The sequence below is a fragment of the Marmota monax genome, unplaced genomic scaffold (genome assembly GCF_021218885.2).
Source record: "Marmota monax isolate L192 unplaced genomic scaffold, Marmota_monax_Labrador192_F-V1.1 WCK01_AAM20220418_F8-fsc00024, whole genome shotgun sequence".
NCBI lineage: Eukaryota > Metazoa > Chordata > Mammalia > Rodentia > Sciuridae > Marmota > Marmota monax.
The window spans coordinates 19,417,247-19,437,176 of NW_026695224.1; the positions used below are offsets into that span (position 1 = coordinate 19,417,247).

General features: G+C 41.0%; 1 protein-coding gene across 1 annotated transcript in view; it reads right to left on the minus strand.

Moving 5' to 3' along the window:
• Positions 1–18,005, minus strand: part of Kctd19 (potassium channel tetramerization domain containing 19) — a 29,466-nt gene extending 11,461 nt beyond the window's left edge. Inside the window, exons 1-4 of the mRNA XM_058575912.1 lie at positions 17,982–18,005; positions 15,816–16,112; positions 1,192–1,342; positions 218–409 (exon numbers count right to left, since the gene is read on the minus strand). Of these exons, the coding sequence (XP_058431895.1) occupies positions 218–409; positions 1,192–1,342; positions 15,816–16,112; positions 17,982–18,005 (664 nt within the window). The remainder of the gene's footprint in view (positions 1–217; positions 410–1,191; positions 1,343–15,815; positions 16,113–17,981) is intronic.
• Between the last annotated feature and the right edge of the window lie 1,925 nt (positions 18,006–19,930).

The window sequence follows — 19,930 nt, forward strand, 5'->3', positions numbered from 1 at the left end:
ATCCCCAAAGAAATAGGAACTAAAATAACTCTGATCCAAGTGAGAGTCTGTGCTGCAATGTGCTTGCCTCCAGAAAGACTGTGGTCCTTTTGCACCTCTGCCCAAGGAAACTCTGAGGCTCTATGCACCACACTGGGCCTCTGAGGAGTATGGGATGTGAGGTGGGGAATGGTGGGTGGCCCCATCAGCCTGCTCCACCCATGGACAGAGCAATCACCAATGAAGCGGAACTCGCTGCACTCGCACTCGATCAGGACCACAGTCTCAGCCAGCCACAGCAGGTTGTCTTCAGTCACTAGGCTTGGATACTTGGCCACCAGGTCTAAGGGCAGGAAGCAGTAGTGCACTTCCTCTTCTGTGTCTAAAAGTGGTGTGTCCATGAGCCCCAAAGGTGCCTTGTCATGTAGGCCTGGAGGAGAACACACAGGAGGCATCACCTGAGACCAGGACTCTCATTATCCAGGGTTCCCAGAAGAAGCTGGAAAGACTACCCAGGAGAGTGCCTGCCACACACCTCCTTTCCCTCTCTCTTTTCAGATATAGCCCTAAGGTTCAGAAGGAGTGAGGTGGGGACTAGAACATGGAAATCTGTTTTTTCTATACACATTGAAGGACAGTGGGATACATTGTAACATTTTAGCTTATGTACCCAAAGTCACTAAATTTATTTGTATATTTAGTTCTTTTTAATGGACCAAACCAACCACTGTGACTTACAGATAAAACATGATTTTGACTCTCCTGGAAGTTTAAAAACCCATCAATAATCATGAATGCCTTGTTCTGGTATCCCAGATTGGCTGACCTATGCTGCAAGGCACTCATCAGACAGAGATCACTTGGAGACATTCTTTGGTGGCTGGAGGTAACTTGAAAGGATGGTGAAGTTCCTGACTTCTGAGTGGGAGTGGAATGCATCCTAGCTTTGCCTAAGTGAAACCAGTGTGTAGAGGAAACAGCATGCAGGAGGATGCTGAGCAGCAGTGAGCAAGCAGCCATGGAGAGGGCATGTGATAGAGTACTAGGTCAAAAGAGATGACCAAGAGGTAGAGAAATCATCCAGAATGAACTCAAAGAGATGGGACTATTGGGACTATGGAACTATTCTCTGGATGGCAGTCCCTTCTGTTAAGGTGAGGTGAGGGGAAGCTGGTGTGGTCTTCAGAGGGGCCAGCCTATCTATGATTGTACCTGTGAAGGCTGGGCTTTTTATTGGAAATTCTGAAGGTTTGCTGATACACTTCCAGGTTCTCCAGTAGTTCAAAGATGCTCTCTCAGCAACAGGTATATCTGCAGGCCGCACACGGAGGTGGTGTTTCCCTTCCTTCAGATTATCTAGAGTCTATGAGATAAAGAATATTGCTGCCTTGAAAATATGAACCTGGTAACTATCTATCAGTTTTAGAATGAATACCAGGAAAAACAGTATGTGACTCACTTTGGTAAAGTATTTTTAAATAAATCAACTCAATCATAAAAAAGTAAAAATTTAGGACTATAAGATGAAATACTAATATTCAAAATCCCAATGACTGTATCTCTCTTTTTAAAGTGTTGTAAATGGACAGAATGCCTTTATTTTGTTTGTTTATTTTTATGTAGTGCTAAGGATAGAACCCAATGCCTCACACATGCTAAGCAAGCACTCTGTCACTGAGTTATACCCCTAGCCCTCTCTGATTCTTTTTTAAAATTTATAAGTAAAAGTTTAGCCAGGAGTGGTGGTGTATGCCTATAATCCCAGGCTCCTGGCTCAGGAGGCTGAGGCAGGAGGATTGCAAAGTTCAAGGCCAGCTTCAGCAGCTTAGTGAGACCTTATCTCAAAATAAAAAATAAAAAAAGGCTAGGGATGTGGCTCAGTGGTTAAGCACCCTGGGTTAATACCTGTTACCTAAATAAATAAATAAATAAAAAGGTTTATTTGGCTCATAGTTCTGAAAGCTGGGAAGTTCAAGATTGTGAGGCTATCTGGTGAGAGGCTTCTTCTTGGTGGGATTCTGAAGAATCTCAAGGCAGAGTGGGGCATCACACAGTGCGACAGAAAATCTATCTCTTCTCATTCTTGAAACAATTTTTTGGTCTTATAATTTTATGTTGTATGTTGCAAAATCTAGGGAGTTAATTTATATTTAAACATTTTAAATTTGATTTTTTTGCTATAATTTTTCTTTGATAGTTGAAAAACCTTTCCAATCTGTTCTCTTTGTGATTTGGTCATGGTGTTTATCCTAATTCTGGGAGGTGAACTAAGTAATGAGGCCAAGGTGTAATGTCACAGGGTTTCTCATTTTTCAAGTCACTCTCTCACACATTTGCTCATTTACCCTGATACAACTCTGTGAGACAGATGTAGTTTTACTGATGAGATAGTTGAGGTCAAAGGCTTTGAGGCTTGCCCAAGAGGCCTCCCAAATCTAGAGCAGCTTGGCTTAAAGGAGTCAGTGACCAGGGGTGGATGAGGCTGGAGCAGAGTACTACAACTAGGCAGGGCTAAAGCCCAGAGGAGAAGGTGGGCTGAGAGTCTTCATGCTGTACTAACCCAGGGAGGGACCTTTTCCTCCTTAATAATCCTGTAGGAAGTAGATTATCATAATATCAAGCTGATTTTTTTTCTGACCCTACTCTAGAAAAAAATAGTATTTTCCTAATAAAATTTTAGAAGCAGAAGGGTGACCTTTTTTTTTTAAACCTCTATTTATTTATTTTCATGTGGTGCTGAGGATTGAACCCAGTGCCTCACATGTCTTAGGCAAGCGCTCTACTAAGCTACAACCCCAGCCCTGGGATAGGGGACCCTTTAAAGGCACCATGACCAACTTTATCCTCTAAGAAATGGGCACATTGCCTCAGATTCAATATTAACAAAATATTAATAAAACCTGCTTCTAATTCCTAGCTATACAGCTGGGAAGCCCTTGTGAGGTTGCTCTTGGAAATCCTGTATGTTGAGAAGAGCCCCCTGGTGGCCACAGAAATAAACGGGCTTTACATAAGTGCTTAAGGTCTGCAAGAAGAAATGGACCAAAGTGGGAGAATCTTCCACATTTTGATAACTGGATTATTTGTGGGAGACCTGGGCAGTTGTGGAGTTGTGGGAAGTGTTTTCCTGGGACACTCAGCTATAGAGGACATTCAGCACATGCATGGAACACTGGGAGTCCGTCACTCTTCTATTTGAGAAGTATTCATTGTGCATTGCCAGGGCCACAGTCAGATATTGTGATTGGACTCAAAGAGCTGTCAGCTTGGGTAAAGAAAGACACGAAGACCAACAATTTACATATGCTGAGATAAGCTCTAGCATGAGTTTGAAGTTTCTGGACCTCCAGGAACCCTAGAAATTCTTTTTACGGCATTAGAAGGGGATACCAGCTTTCTGGTCCCTCAGGCCTGGGACTGCACACTGCTTTAGCTTCTGTGTCAATTTGTCAGCTATCCTGTGGAGGGAAATTGGAAAGATAGGGGTTTCTGTTATGAGTGAGTAGTTGGCCTCCAGCCAAGAGGAATTATGGGTACTGGGGATGTATCTTAGTCGGTGATATAGCAGTTGCCTAACATGTGAGAGGTCGGGTTTGGTTCCCACCACTGAAAAAAAAAGTCTCACAGATGCTAGTAAGGCCAGAAGAGATTCTGCATCCATGGGTCAGCAAGAATACTGAGTTAAAATGAAGGATGACAACTTGGCAGAATTTGTGGTGAGAACTGAGACAAAAAGGAAAATGGTGACTGTACCTAGGAGGGACAAGGCAGGGCGGGGGGGGGGGTGGGTGGGTGGGTGGAGATGTACACCCAGCTACTTGTGTCTGTGCCTTGAATGTGGCATTGTTGAGGTGCACAGAGATTGAAGCAATGAAGAAGATTAATTGAAAGCAGTAAATAAGAACCAGAGAGCCCTGAAAGCTGGCTGAGGGGATTTCAAACAAGAGCAGAGATCTCTGGAAGCTGGCTGAGGGGATCTGATTTGTCCCTTGGTTAAGAGAAACCATTTAAAGGTTTCTTGACATCATCCAGTCAGTTAGCAAGTCCTATGACTCCATTTTTCTCCTTCTCCGTTTTCCCCTCGTCTTAGTCTTTTGGTCCCCAGGCCCTCTCCATACTTGAAAGAGCCCAAATAACACTGTTTTCTTCCTTCCTTCCCCTTTCCTTCCTTCCTCCCTTCCATCCTTGCTCCCCTCCCCTCTCTGTCTCTCTCTGTCTGGCTAGGCAAGCATTATCCCTAAGCTACATCTCCAGCCTGTCAACCACTGTTCTTAACCAGCTATCTACCACTGTCACTCAATCTCACCAAGCTTCAAGTTCCTGACATGCAAAGTAGAGATAGTCAAATCTGGAAGGTACTATTGTAAGGATTAAAGGAAATAATATATTAATTTTCTTCCTCTTGGTATTTGGATTCCAAATGACCTTTTTAGTCTCATCTCCCACATTATTTCTGTTTTCACTGCATAATCAGTGACACCAAATTCCACCAAACTCCAAAAACACTTCATGCTCTTTGATTCTTCCTCAGATTTATGAATGTTAATCCCTCTACCAGAAAATTCCTCTTTCCATTTCTCTGCCTGGAGAGCCTGGTACCTCCCCCAGCCAGAGGAGGTTATCCTCTGCCTTTGTTGCCAGACACCTGCAAGCTTTTTTTTTTGCAGGTATCTGGGTTAGATTCAGGCCAGACCTTCTCCCTATCCAGAGGTACCTTGGGGAGGGACTGGGTGATGTATCCCACCTTCTAGTCTAGAACCTAGCATGTACAAAGTGCCTTTAATGTTGTGTTACATGAAAGAATTCATGAAAGTGAAGGGCCTGAGGCTGAGTTCTCTAGACAGACACAGGGGAGCCCCCAAAAAAAGCTGGCAGGGAGATAGACTGTACTCATAAAACTAAGATCCCAAGTATCCAAAACCATAGGAAAAGCCAGCACAGGATTATAATAGGCAGAGCCCACAGAATTCAGAGAGAAGTGAAGACAGCAATTCCAACCTGGAAGCCAGAAAGAAGACCCTGAAGAATATGAAGAGATAAAGGACAAAAGGGAAAGAGAACAGCAGGAAGAAAGGGCTCCACTTGGGTCTGACTGGTGGTGGACAAATAGATGATATGTGAAGTAGAGAAAAGAGTGGAAGTAGGAAGGTCCTAAAAGAGGCATCACCCCAACCCCATGCTAAACAGACCACATCACAGGAACTTGAAACTGCCACTTACTTTACCTTCAGGTTCAAACCTCAAGATACCATCTCAGAGGGAAAACAGTAGTGTCTTTGAACAACTCTAAATTGACCACATGGGGAGAGGCCAGGTGGAGGAAAAGGAAATATCTGTTCAAGACAATAATCTGTATGAAGATGGCCCAGGATTCCCTATTTGGAGATGTGTGTAGTACCATGTGTATGCTCTGAGGTTGGTCAGTAATAACAGTCCAATAGGCTTGACAGGAGATGTGCTAGTTGAGGGAAAAATGATCTATTTTATAGAATTGACATTTCCATTTTCTGCTATTTTCACTAGTGTAAGTGGGAGCAACACCATTTTTTCCAAGAAAGGAATGTGCAACAAAACTTAAAAAGAGAATAAATAAAGCAAATAAATTAATAAAGATTGCAATCACTATCAGTGTGGTCATGATGCATGTTGGATCCAAGGTGTCAGTATTGTTGGAGGCTCAGAACCCTTAACAAGGCTGTTTTCTGGATGCTCTCAGCCAATCCTTGCTCTGACTTCAGATATATAAGTCCTCTACTCACAGGAAGTCATTTGGGTGCTGTGAGAAACGACAGAAAGCATTCCCTCGCTCCTCACCTGCTTATTTGTGATTTGCAAGTCTCCTCTAACAGATTTAACTTTCCCAAGGTTTCAATGACTGTTTTGTTCTCTACTGTATTCACATCACCCAGAGCAGTGCCTGTGGTGTCTCAATGCATTTTTTGTTGAAAGAATCAATGAAGAACACTCCAGAAAGTCTGAGTTTCTAGCTGCCCTTTGGCTTTGCTGACTGAAGTTGTCACAGAGCATATCACTGCTGGTCTGTGGGCTGACTTCAAGTGCACTTTCAGCTACCTGCATGTTACTTCTAGGAATTTTACTCTTCATATGTTATGACCTGGAAAGTTATTGGAGGGAAATTCAGACCTGAATTCAGATGGCTAATTGCTAGCAGAAGGATGACTGATGTTGCCTTTGGCCTAGATAGTGAAAAAATATGCCAATCAGAAGCAACATAAAACTGATGGTGCGGGGGTGTGTGTATTTTGCCAAAAGAGGGCTGACAAATGCATCCTGCTGGCAGAGCCTTGGGACTTAACAGAGGCTTTTCAAAGCAGCAGTAGTTCTTGGAAATGCCTTATGCTCTGATGTGGGATGCTGGAAGGAACGTGATGGTAAAGGAGCTTAAGTGGCTTGCAAATCCCTAGCTGCCTTATAAAGACAAGAGTGTCAGCACTGCTTTGAAGCTCAAGGAAAGCAGGGTTGGTAAAGCAATAGGATGTGCAAAGAACAGCTGCTATCAGCCAAGGAAGCCAAATAAGACACAACTCTCAGCAAGTCAAACCTGCTCCTCTACTGCTCGTTGCAGTCTCTCAGTCTGCAGAGATAGGTTCAGCCTTCTTCATTTCTCAGCAGATGCTAGTAAACATTTCCAAATACTAGGTACTGTGAAAGAAGCTAGGAATACAAACATGAAAAGAATGTAGTCCAGCCATGGAGAAAGACAATGAATCCACGATCCCAACAAAATTAACACTGATATAACAGGGGAACTGACTTGTTTCCAAGAACAAAAAGACAAAAACTGCCTGGAAATGTCAGGCAAGGCTTCCTATGGGCCACATTTAGGTCAAATCTTTAAGACTTCTAGGAAGCATTCTAGGAAAAAGCAAACAGAAAGTGAAAAGGTATAGGAAGTAAGCATGTGGACTACTTAGGGATGAGCTGAACTTCAGATTGTGGTGTACATGCACACGTGTGTGTGTGTGTGTGTGTGGTCATAAATGCACATATGTGTGTATGTGTTAGGATACGAACCAGGACAAGCAGATGGGAACATCTGTGAGGACACTGATGCCATGCCCAGGGGTTTACACTTGAATTGTCCACTTACCCATACCATAGACTGCTGGAATGAATATCTGCTGTTTATGTAATAACATCCTTCCTTTCCAAAATTACAGTAGTAATCTGTCCTCACAACACGAATGATAGGAAATATGAGAATGTCACTGGTCTATTAAAAGCATCATTTGTGTGAGCAATATAAAAACTCCCCGGCTCCCTTGAGCACAAGAAATTCAAGCATATTTGGGTTGCTTGCTGGTAGGAGATTGTCTACAAGTGGAACATTTTAAGGTTAAAAATTAGAAGTTCCCAGAAAGTGGAGCTAGGAATATAGCTCAGTTGGTAGAGTACTTACCTTGCATGCACAAGACCCTGGGTCAATCCCCAGCACCACAAAAAACAACAACAAAAAGACACCACAGAAGTTCCCAGAAAGTGTGAAAATGGAAACATAAGGCTAGGAGTGTAGCTCAGTGGTAGAGGATGTGCTCAGTATGTGCAAGGCCCTGGGTTCAATCCCCAACACACACACACACACACACACACACAAAAAAAAAAAAAAGAATAAAAGAAACATAAGTGGGATATATTGTCAACATACTATGTCCTCAGTGGGATTTAAGGGGCCAATAAAAGGAAACTAATAGTCTGCAATGAACCTTGAACTCTTGTGTGTGACATTGCAGTAGCAGCCTCGACTACCAATGAGATGAGACTGATGGCATGTGAAAGACTGAGAATAGTTTATAATTTAGGCAAAAAGGACTTCCCAAATTATACAGAATATACTGGGAAGCCTGCAATGTTAACATAGAACTGCAATGACTACTTTATATTTTCCCTATAGACAATAGACAACATTCCAAAACCTTCACGTTCATAGATTTACATATCATTGATGACTCCAAATTTATATCTTTAGACCCAATTGTTTCCATAAATTCCAGATCTGTACATACAGTGACTCCTCACTATTTCCACATGGAAATACATTGCTTTTTCAGTGATTCCCAAACTTAACATATTCAAATCCTAATTTTCTTATTTTCCCCCTGCATATTCCTCAGACTCTACCATTCACTTTGTTGCTCAGGACAGAAACAAAGGAGCTGACCATTCTCTCATATCATAAATCTCATTCATCAGCAAACTTTGTGAGTTCTAAAATCAAGACATATCCGGGGGCTAGAGTTGTGGCTCAGTGGTAGGATGCTTGCCTAGTATACATGAGGCACTGGGTTTGATCCCCAGCACCATATAATTAATAAATAAATAAAATAAAATAAAGGTATTAAAAAATAACACCATGTTTAAAAAAAAGACATATCCATAATTTGCTTCTAACTCCACTATTACCACATTAGACCAAACCATCATAATTTTTTATATATTTATTTTTTAATTGCAGTTGGACACAATACCTTTGTTTTATTTGTTTATTTTTATGTGGTGCTGAGGATCGAACCCAGGGCCTTGCACGTGGTAGGCAAGCGCTCTACCACCTGAGCCACAACCCCAGCTCCAAACCATCATTATTTTTTTATCTGGATACTTAGGAAACTCAACTGGTCTTCCTGCTTCCTCCTTTGCCACTATAGGGGGTTAACACATTTTTTTTTCTATGATAGACCAGGTACTAAATATTTTAGGCTTCACTAGCTACATGGTCTGTCAACTCAAATACTCAGCTCCATGTTGTTGTAGCTCAAGAGTAGCCACAGACAATTCATAAACAAATGAGTATGGCTATATTCTAATAAAACTCTATCAACAGACACTGAAATTTAAATTTTACATAATTTTTACATGACACAAAAGAGTATTTTTCTTTTGAGTTTTTCCAACCATGTGAAAATGTAAAAATCATTCTTAGCTCATGGGCTGTACAAAAATGGTGTGTGCTGGATTTGGTCTATAGGCTATAGTTTAAAGATTCTCAATCTAATATCAAAGCAGCAGCCAATGATCTTTTTTTTACAACATTATTTCACAGAGTATAAAACATACTTATTTAAAGTGTACCATTTATTGTTTTGTTGTTATTTTTTGTACTGAGGATTTAACCTATGGGTGCTTAACACTAAAGCCACATCCCCAGCCCTTTTTATTTTTTGAGACAGGGTCTCACGAAGTTGCTTAGGGCCTCCTAAGTTGCTGAGGCTAGCTTTGAACTTGTGATCCTCCTGTTTCAGCCTCCTGTGTGGCTGGAATTACAGCCGTGCACTACTATACTCCACTAGTTTATTGTTTTTAGTATATTCTAAATATTTAGTATATTCTCAGAGTTGTGCAACCATCACCACAATCTATACAATATCCCCCTCAAAAACCTGTACCCTTAACGTCATTGCCCATTCTCTTCACCCAACCTTCCCTAGGACTGAAGTTCAGCCCTAAGCACCACTAATTTACTTTCTGCCAATATAATTTGCCTATTCTGCATATTTTATATAAATACAATCATACAATATTGGTCCTTTGTGTCTATTTTATATAGATAGAATGAAAACAATATTTGGCTTCTTTCATTTAGCACAATATTTCACTGTTCTGTTCTTCAGTCTTTTATCTCTACCTGACCTTGTGTGGTTATATGGGATACTCCTGTATCTCCAGAGTTTGAGTATGGTTGTTACTCAATACACAGTGTTATAATCAGAATCAAGACAATAATATTCTTTGAGTGAAACTTTTGGAAGCAAAGTTACAGGATAGGAGTAGGGGTAGTGGTGGCAGATAGAGTGGAGAAAGGGAAATAAAAAGGGGATGTGAGGGTATGGGCTGGGGTTATAGAGTAGGGCTGTAGTGTGAGCCCAGGCACCTGTCCTCCAGAATCTGCTTGTGGGCTCATTTTATGTTCCTTTCAACAAGGCCTACCATATTACAGATAATCCTGAATAAAATATGCCACTTGTTGAATGCATGGAAACTTCAGTTAGCAGGAGGCAAAGTCCTATTTCTATTGTCAGGAGCTACATTTCAGATATATTCTGTGCAGTATAGTAGCAACTGGTCACATGTGGCTATTAACTCCCTTTAACTATGGTAGTCTGAATCTGAGATGTATTGTAAATATAAAACATACATTAGATTTTTTGGGAGAAAACAGAAAATGAAGTTTTATTGCTTTGCTAGCAAGGGAAAAAAACAGGGGACTCCTGTCCCAGAGGCTATTATTCTGCCCATCAGCAGGGTCAGAGGGCTTTTAAAGAGGTGATTCGAAGAGTTACATTCCACAGGATCTCTGTTGGAAGTTGTAATTCACTCATTAATTTGGATGATAGTAACATTAGATTTTGAAAACAGTGCAAAAACAGAGTATAAAATAGCTCAATGTTAAATACTGATTACATGTTGAAATAATATTTTGAAAATATTGGGTTAAATATATTTGCAGGGGGTATTGGGGATTGAACCCAGAGGCAATTAACCACTGAGCCACATCCCCAGAACTTTTTTATATTTTATTTAGAGATAGGGTCTTGCTGAGTTGCTTAGAGCCTCACCAAGTTGCTAAGGCTGGCTTTGAACTCATGATCCTCCTGCCTCAGCCTCCTGAGATGCTGGAGTTATAGGCTGCGCCCCTGCACCTGGCTTGGATTAAATTTAATATCATTAATTTCCATTCACATTCAGGGTTATTATGCACAAAACTCAACTCAAAGTGGATCAAGGACCTAGGAATTAGAGAAAAAAAGTAAGCCCAAATCTTCATCATGTTGGATTAGGCCCTGACTTCCTTAACAAGACTCCTAAAGTGCAAGAAATAAAATCAAGAATTAACAAATGGGATGAACTCAAACTAAAAAGCTTCTTCTCAGCAAAAGAAACAATCAATGATGTAAAGAAAGTGTCTACATTTTGGGAGCAAATTTTTGCCACACACGTATTAGATAGAGCACTAACCTCCAGGATATATAAAGAACTCAAAAAACTTAACACCAAAAAAACCAAACAGCCCAATCAATAAATGGGCTAAGGAGCTGAACATACACTTCTCAAAAGGAGACATACATTCAATCAACAAATATATGAAAAAATGTTCAACATCTCTAGTAATTAGAGAAATGCAAATCAAAAGTATTGTAAAGATAATATATCACACCAGTCAGAATGGCTGTTATCAAGAATACGGACAATAATAAATGTTGGTGAGGATGTGGGGGAAAAGGCACACTTATACATTGCTGGTGGGACTGTAAATTGGTGCAACCAATCTGGAAAGCAGTATGGAGATTCCTTGGAAAACTTGGAATGGAACCACCATTTGACCCAGCTATTCCATTCCTTAGTCTGTGCCCAAAGGACTTAAAATCAGCATACTATAGTGACATAGCCACATGAATGTTTATAGCAGCTCAATTCACAATTGCTAAACTGTGGAAGCAACCTAGATGCTCTTCAATAGATGAATGGATAAAGAAACTGTGGTGTATATACACAATGGAATATTACTCAGAATTAAAAGAGAATAAAATTATGGCATTTGCAGGTAAATGGATGGAGTTGGGGAATATCCTGTTAAGTGAAGTAAGCCAATTCCAAAAAACCAAAGGCTGAATGTTCTCTCTGATAAGCTGATGCCAATCCATAATGGGGGGGCATGGGAAAAATGGAGGAACTTTGATGGGGCAAAGGGAAGGGAGGGGGTGGGGAGGAGGTATCGGGGCAGGAAAGATACTAGAATGAGATGGACATCATTACCCTAGGTACATGTATGACTGCACACATGGTGGGATGCTACATCATGTACAACCAGAGAAATGAAAAAATTGTGCTGCAACTGTGCACAATGAATCAAAATGCATCTGCTGCCATATATACCTAATTAAAATAAATTAGCAAAAATTCTCCTGTGTCTTTTTACTTTTTAAAATATGGTTATTAGAAAATTTTAAATAACACATGAAACTGGGTACAGTGATGCATGCCTATAATCCCAGCTTCTTAGAAGGATGAGTCAGGAAGATCACTTGAGTCTAGGAGTTCCAAGTCTGCATAGGTGACATAATGAGACCTTATCACTTAAAAAAAAAATATGTGGCACTTACGTACATGGCTCACATTATATTTTTATTGTATCATCCCTTGTTTTTCTTAAAGCCCATATGAATAATGCCTGGAACCCAGAATGTTCTTCATAAATCCTGGCGGAATGCATTAAGTGGGGCTGGCTGACAAGGGTCTTCAGACTAAGGATTGGCAAAATCCATTTTCTCCAAGCAAAGTGTTTGTTCAATTGGGCAAAAATCTGAGTATCTGGATAGGCTTTAGCATGGGGAAAGTAGTGGAAATGTGTGAGGTTGTTGACTTACTTGAGGCATCTGTCGGTTCCCAGCTGTATTTACACTATGCTTCAGTGAATAAATATCACTTCAGCTTGGTTGCCCAAATGTTTATTTCTTTGAAAACACCATTTTCAAGCATAAGCACTTGTTTCACAGACTGTTTTAAGAAGCAGATCCATACAATTCTTCAAATTCTACTGTTCTCACATCTTGGAACTTAGGAATCTGTTCAACTTATTGGCCTCTGAGTTGTTGCTTCCCATTTAGAAGTTGTTTTCCAAATGTATTTTATTTCAATTTGTGAAGTGAGGACAACAAAGGAGTTGAAGGAGTTAACTATTTGGGCTTGGTGGGCACATACCTGCAATCCCAACTACCTAGGACACTGAAGCAGAAGAATCACAAGTTTGAGGCCAGCCCGAAACTTATCACAAGTTTAGTGAGACCCTACCTCAGAGAAATATAAAGGTCTGGGGATGTAACTCAGAGCACTTGCCTAGAATGTGCTGGGTCTGAACTGGATCCCCAGCAAACAAACACCAATTTGCATAATATGCTTGCATTAAAAGAAAAGAAAATCGTTCTTTCAAAAAAAATTGTCTTAATTGCTTTGATTTTCTACAATGAACAAGTTTACTCCTTCCTTTTCCCCACAAAATGGTACACTGGCATAGGGCCATTAACGATCCTGACATATCAGGCCATTTAAGTGCCTTTGAACTGACTTGCAAGCAATTTTAATTCTCAATTTCTGAAGCAATTGAAAAAAAATTAAACATAACTGGGTAGCTTGAAAAAAATCAAAAGAAAGAAATCATATTACAACCTGCTCTGGAGTAAGTTAAAGTCCTTCTCCTTCTCCTTCTCCTTCTTGATATTCAAATTTTAATTCATTTTTTTTTTTAGGTCAGGATACATCCAATTTTAATTCTTTAGGGACAGCTCAAAGAAATGGAACTATACCTTCACCAGAATATTAAAATTAAAAAAGTTCAAACTGGCTCACCTCTTCCTGAATGTACTGTACTAGGAAGGGAGATGATCTTAAATTATCCATTGGAATATTAAAAGAAACCTGAATTTCTTTCTGGTAAAAATCCATAGTAATGAGGCGGGTTACACCAGCTTTGTACATGTTGGAAGCCAATAATTTAGAGATGATGGAGCCTTTTCCTCATCTCCTACTGTTTGAGACAGTCTGGATGATGAAAACATCTTTCCCCCTCACAACTCCTGAATCTGTACTCTTGTTTCTTGGCTAGTTTCCTGGTAAACCTGCACTTTGCCTATCACCAACCCCAGCTGTTCAGAAAGTTTCTTTGAAAGCTCCATACAGAATGAGTTAGAATTTGCTGAAAACTTCACCAGACCTCCTTTGGTGATGTTCATCTTAGTTTCTAATTTGGGTTCACACAAAACATCAAAACCTTTTGGTTTTCCAATTCTTGGAGCAAGAAAGGTGGAGCTGAAGAGCTCAGTGTTTCACTGTTTGCTGCTTCAAGTCAATTATGGATAACCTCCTTTTATTCTGTGACAACAAAATTCCTCTCTCCACCCTCGAAGGAAGAAATGGCGGGCTCTCCAAGGGGTGTCTCTGAGAGCAAAATGGCGGATCTATCCACAAGAACTGCATGTGCAGTGACTCATTAAAGGTTTTTGATTTCCAGATGTATAACAACTTTTTAAAAAATCTTTTTTTAGTTGTAGATGGACACAATATCTTTATTTTATTTTTATTTATTTTTGAATGGTGCTGAGGATCGAACCCAGTACCTCACGCATGCGAGGCAAGTGCTCTACCACTGAGCCACAACCCCAATCCTGTATAATAACTTTTGAGATAAAACACTGAATTATTTAGGAAGAAGCATCCATAAACAAATGAACTATGAAATGTTTGCATTCTTCTATGACCCAGACAATGCATGGTCTGTCTCAATTTTCTTCTAAGCCATGTTAGGGAGGCCTCATTGGCAGTGCACAGAGTTGTACTGCAGCTTGTTGTGTTAGCACTTGTGGAGATGCAGTAAACAACACTATTCTTCAGACAGTGTGATTAATCCGGAGTATGGCCAATGGGCCTTCTTAGTCATAATATTTAGTTCTTCCAGGTTAAAAGAAAATATTCTGGTTCCAAAACTACAGAATAAACTACTGAAGATCAGTCGCAGAAATGATTTCTGTGGTTTGAAGAAAACTTAAAAAAGAAGATAATGTTTTTATTAATACTTTAATGGTTTATAAGTAAAGGTATTTAAAGCTCTTAAAATAAGAGAAGTTGTTTCTTAGAAAACAGAAAGTGAAGGCAAAGGAAAAATTCTGTGTTTGAAGAACTTTTTACTTTGCCTGTGTACTTAGAAGGCACAGTAGGATGTAATATTCTTTTTCTTTTCTTCCCTCCACCCCACACCACACCCCCGCCTTTCTTTCTTTCTTTCTTTCTTTCTTTCTTTCTTTCTTTCTTTCCCCCTCTCTCTCTCTCTCTCTCTCTCTCTCTCTCTCTCTCTCTCTCTCTCTCTCTCTCTCTCTCTTTCTTTTTTTGAGATGAGTTAGTGCTATGTTGCCTAGGCTGGTCTCAAAACTTGTGTGCTCAAGTGATCCTCCAGCTTCAGCCTCCCAAGTAGCTGGAACTATAGGTGTGTGCCACTACACCCAATGAGAAGTAATATCTTTTTCTTTTTCTTCTTCTTCTTTTTTTTTGGTACTAGGGATTTAACCCAGGGGTGCTTTACCAATAAGCTACATTTGCAGCCCTTTCTATTTTTAATTTTGAGATAATTTATCTTGCAAAGTTGCTTAGGGCCTCACTAATTTGCTAAGGCTGGCCTCAAACTTGTGCTCCTTCTGTCTCAGCCTTCCGAATCAATGGGATTACAGACATGTGCCCCCATACCTGACAAGAAGTAATATTCTTGATGAATCTTTTAGATTTTAAATCTCAGATATGGTGTATAGAGCAAGTTGTTCAATTTCTAAAGTTTTCTCCTTTTAAAAGTCAACAACAAAAACAAGCAGATTGACAGGATTTTTGAGAGCCAAAGGCATCCTCTCAGTAAATAGTAAATCCTATCCTGGGTCCATGGCAGCTGCTGGTATAGATAAGGCAGAGTCAGGATGATCTTATTTGTTAAAATCATGATATTTTATGGATGTGATGATGCACACTCATAATCCCCAATTAAGGCAGGAGGATCACAAATTCAAAGCCAGTCTGGGCATCTTAGACCATGTATCAACATAAAAAAAGGCTGGGGCTGTAGCTCAATGGTAGAATGCTTCCCTTAGCATGTGGGAGGCCCTGGGTTCAATCCCAGGTACTATGCCAAAAACAAAGCAACAACAAAATCAGGCAATTTTATTGTATTGTTCATTCCTTTAACTCACAATGTGGGTCATCTCAGCAACCAATATCTAAAAGGACACACACTTAATAATAGTGATGCCTATGTTACTAATCACCGCTCTTTGAAAAGAACATCTTACCTGCAGCAAAGGCATCAGCTGCAAACCCAGTGCTTGCTCATAGAGCAAGTTCAGTTCTGCACAACTGGAGAAGGAGAGCTTGGAGGTGTAGAGGTAATAGTGTACATGCCTAAATGTGGAACCATCTCTGTCGATGAAAAGCCTCTGGTTTTCTGAAGAGGTCAAGGCTGAAGCCTCTTTCCACAGCAAGGAGTCTGGAAACTGAGAGAGTTTGCTTCTGGGGACTGAGAAATGCCATCCTCCGACATTGAAATGAAACAAATCTTCTGCGGATTCATGAGACATGCCAGTCTCCTCCTAAAGGAAGAATGAAAATACAGCTATAAAAGAAAAAAATAAAAATAAAAAAGCATCCTGATTGGAAAGGAAGGAATTATACTATTTCTTTCTTTCTTTTCTTTTTCTTTTTTTTTTTTTTTTTTTTTTGTAGTTATAGATGGACAGCATGCCTTTCTTTTGTTTATTTTTATGTGGTGCTGAGGATTGAACCCAGTGTCTCACACATGCAAGGCAAGTGCTCTGCCACTGAGCTACAGCTACAGCCCGAATTAAACTATTTCTCTTTGCTGATCTTACATACAGAAAATCCTAAGGAATTGAGTAAAAAACTATTATGAGCCTAGGAAGGTTGAAGGATATAGATCAATATTATAAAAAGTCAATTATATTTTTATACCATAGCAATGAACAATTCAAAGATTAAATTAAAAAAATTAATTACATTACAACACCATCCACAAGAACAAAATATTTAGGAGTTTAACAAAATAAGTATAATACTGGTAACTTGAAAACATTTAAAAATTGTTGAAATTTTAAACAACCTACATAAGTAGTCTTGTTTATGGATTCAAAGATTCAATGTTGTTAAGATAGTAATACTATCCCCATTGATCTGGGCAGTATCCTTACTAAACAATCCCTATGAAAACCCCAACTGTCTTTTTTACAAAACGTGACAAGCTGACATTAAATTCATGTAGAAATACAAGGGACCCAGAATAACCAAAACAATCTTGAAAAAGAAAAACCAAGTTTGAGGATTCCTACTTCCACTTTTAAAATTTAATATAAATGTAGAGTAACCAAAACTGTACGACCAATATAAGAATATCCATACAGGTATATGGAATAGAATTGGTAGTCCAGAAATAAACCTTTATATTTATGATCAGTTGAATTTGTTCATCAATTGATGAAGGTTCTATAACCATACAATAGACCATTGTTGTTAATTCAAAGAAATAAAGTACTGATACATGTTACAATATGCATGAATCTTGAAACATTATGCTCAGTGAAAGAAGCCAAATACAAAAGATCACATATTATATGATTCCATTTCATGCAATGTGAAGAAGAGTCAAATTTATAAAGAAGGAAAGTAGATTAGTGGTTGCCTAGGGCTGGGGAGGTTGGGGTTGGGGATATGGGAAATGGTATGTGACTACTGTGTATGAGCATATATATGTAAGGACTCCAGATTTTGCTTTCTGTTCTTAAAGGTGACTAACTGGTTGAGAGCTCAATGAAGGTACTTAAGAGTCTGCAGAATTTGGATACTAAAGAAAACCTGCTCCTTGAAGGTAAGCTCCAGTTCTGGACTCAGCTCCTCTTTTTTTTATTAAGGATAGGATATGACAAGAGGGTCTTTGCCCAAGAGTTTGTTTCCTTAAACACATCCCATTCACAGCAAGGCTCCCAAGAAGTGCCCCCTAGTGCGAGGGTAGACGCTAAGGGTGTGGTGGTTCTTTCCAGAGCATTCTTCCCCAAAGTCTGCTAAGGGGTTGGTGTGCCCTCAGTCACAGGTAAGCCTGGGGAGCCTGTGGCTCTCGAAGGACAAATGGATTCTTCCCAGACTGTTTGCAGGAAACGGGGCAGCCTTAAAATAGTAATCCCCATACACCCCGAGGAGCATACGGATCCCTCTCCCACAAAGGAGCTCTTTTTAAACCAAGTTCTAGAGCTGAAACCATCTCATTCTCTAAAGACAGGACCTGAACTCCCTCAGAGCCAAGTCTCCCAACTTTCCATTTCGGGGATCTCCCCATCATGCCTCAGAAGTCTGTCCCTGCTCCCCCAGTCCTTCAGATCTGGACCCCCGCATTCACACCCAACGGCGCCTGGCTCCAAGAGTCAGCACTGCGGGGGCTGAAATATTAAGACCTGCACCCCTACGAAGAGGCACATTCCCATCCCCTCAGAACTGAAATCCCCCAGATCCTGAGATCTAGAACATTTCATTCCTCAAGGCAGCGCACCCTTCCAATTCCTCAGAGCTAGTTCCCCCAAAATCTTTCAAAGCCCGGACCACCCTCGAATCCCAGCGTCCCAGATCTAATCTGGGCCCCAGCTTCTCCCATTCGCCAGTTTAGTGGTTTTGGCGCCCCCGCCAGGATGGGCTCCGTACCATGGTCGCGACTCCTCGAGAGGGCGGACGGCCGCGTGACCCAGGCACTAACGGCCCCCGGGAGAGCCGCATCACGCGCGGGGGGCGGGGCCGGGAGGTGGTCGGGGCAGCTCGAGGGGCGGGGTCTGGCGTGGGCGGGGAGATCTCGCGGGCGGCGGCAGGTGAGCGGCAGGCGGGAATGGCGGAGCAGTGGGATCTGGATGAGGAGAGCATCCGCCGCCTGGGGGCGTTGACCCTGGAGCAGCCGGGTAGGGTTAGGCTGGGAGGGCGCGGACCGGGAGCGTGTGGTCAGTGGCTGGGAGGAGAAAACTGAGGCGGGGCCCCCTCGGAGCCTGGGGCAGCAAAGAGGAAACCGCCGAGGAGCAGTCCCTGAGGCGCAGAGAGGGAAATTGAGGCAGAAGGGATTTCATTGAGGCGGAATTGGAGGAACTGAAGTAGCAGAGAAATCTGAGGCCAAGGACGAGAATTTGAGGAGAGAAAGGGAATGTGAGGTAGAGAAGAAGCGAGATTAACAGGTGGGGACCCTGTGACACAAGTGACTCACTTGGACAGAGGAAGGAAGTCTGAACTAAGTGGAAGGAAACCCCCAGAGGGACATCGATGGGAGAAGGGAAGTGCTGAGATGGTCAGTTGATGTGATGATGTTGAGGTGGCACAAGGGGCTTTTGTTTTTTGTTTCGTTCTTTTTTTGGGGGGGGGTGTACTGGGGATTAAACCCAGGGTGCTTTACTATTGATCTCATCCCCAGCCCTTTTTATTTTTTATTTTGAGACAGGGCTGGCAAAGTTTCTGAGACTGGTCTTGAACTTGCTACCCTCCTGCCTCAGTCTTTGGGCTGGGCCACCGCGCCGAGCAAGGGGCGTTAATTTTTGGCAGTTGGGGAACTTCCTACCCAGGTTTTCCCCTGGTTGCCGGTGAAAAGAAAAAGGAACCCTCCGATTGTCCATCCTCTAGAACTTCAAGAGTTTGCCCTTTCATCCATCTGGATGTGTAGCTCCCTTTTCAGAGACACTCAGACCAGCGCTTGGTGTGCAAGGAATAGCAGCTGATCTCTCTGGTCCTTAGGTCAGTGACCCAGCCCTGCCTTCATCTTAGTGACTAGAGACCCCACTTTTGACCTCACATAAACTGCTTTCTGAGTGTTTAAGAAAGTTGGAAAATTTAGCATTTCTAACTCAACCGTTGCCCTCCCTAAACTCACCCTATCATTTTCTCCAGGTCCTGTGTTCAGGGCACATTTCTATCAGACAGATAGATGCTGTTATGATTCCCAATTTACAGATCAGTAAAACTAGATTTAGACTCTTACCCAAAGTCACACAGCTGGTAAAGCGGTGCAGTAAGGTTTTTTGTTTTTTTAACTCAGAGCTCTGATTCTAGAACCTGTGCTGTCACTGTAATAAAAAGTTGCCTTTCTTCCTTCTCTACTTTTCATTTGTGGAATATGAAATAACTTGGTTTTATTAATAATTTTATTTAAATATTAGTTATTACTTTAAATTATAAAAATTAATGTATACTAATAACAGTCAAACATTTCATGGATGGATAAAGAGGGTACTAATCTCTTTTTTAAAAAACTTTAAAAAATTTTTTTAGTCGTAGATGGACACAATACCTTTATTTTATTTACTTATTTTTATGTGGTGCTGAGGATCAAACCCCAGTGCCTCACACATGTGAGGCAAGCACTCTGCCACTGAGC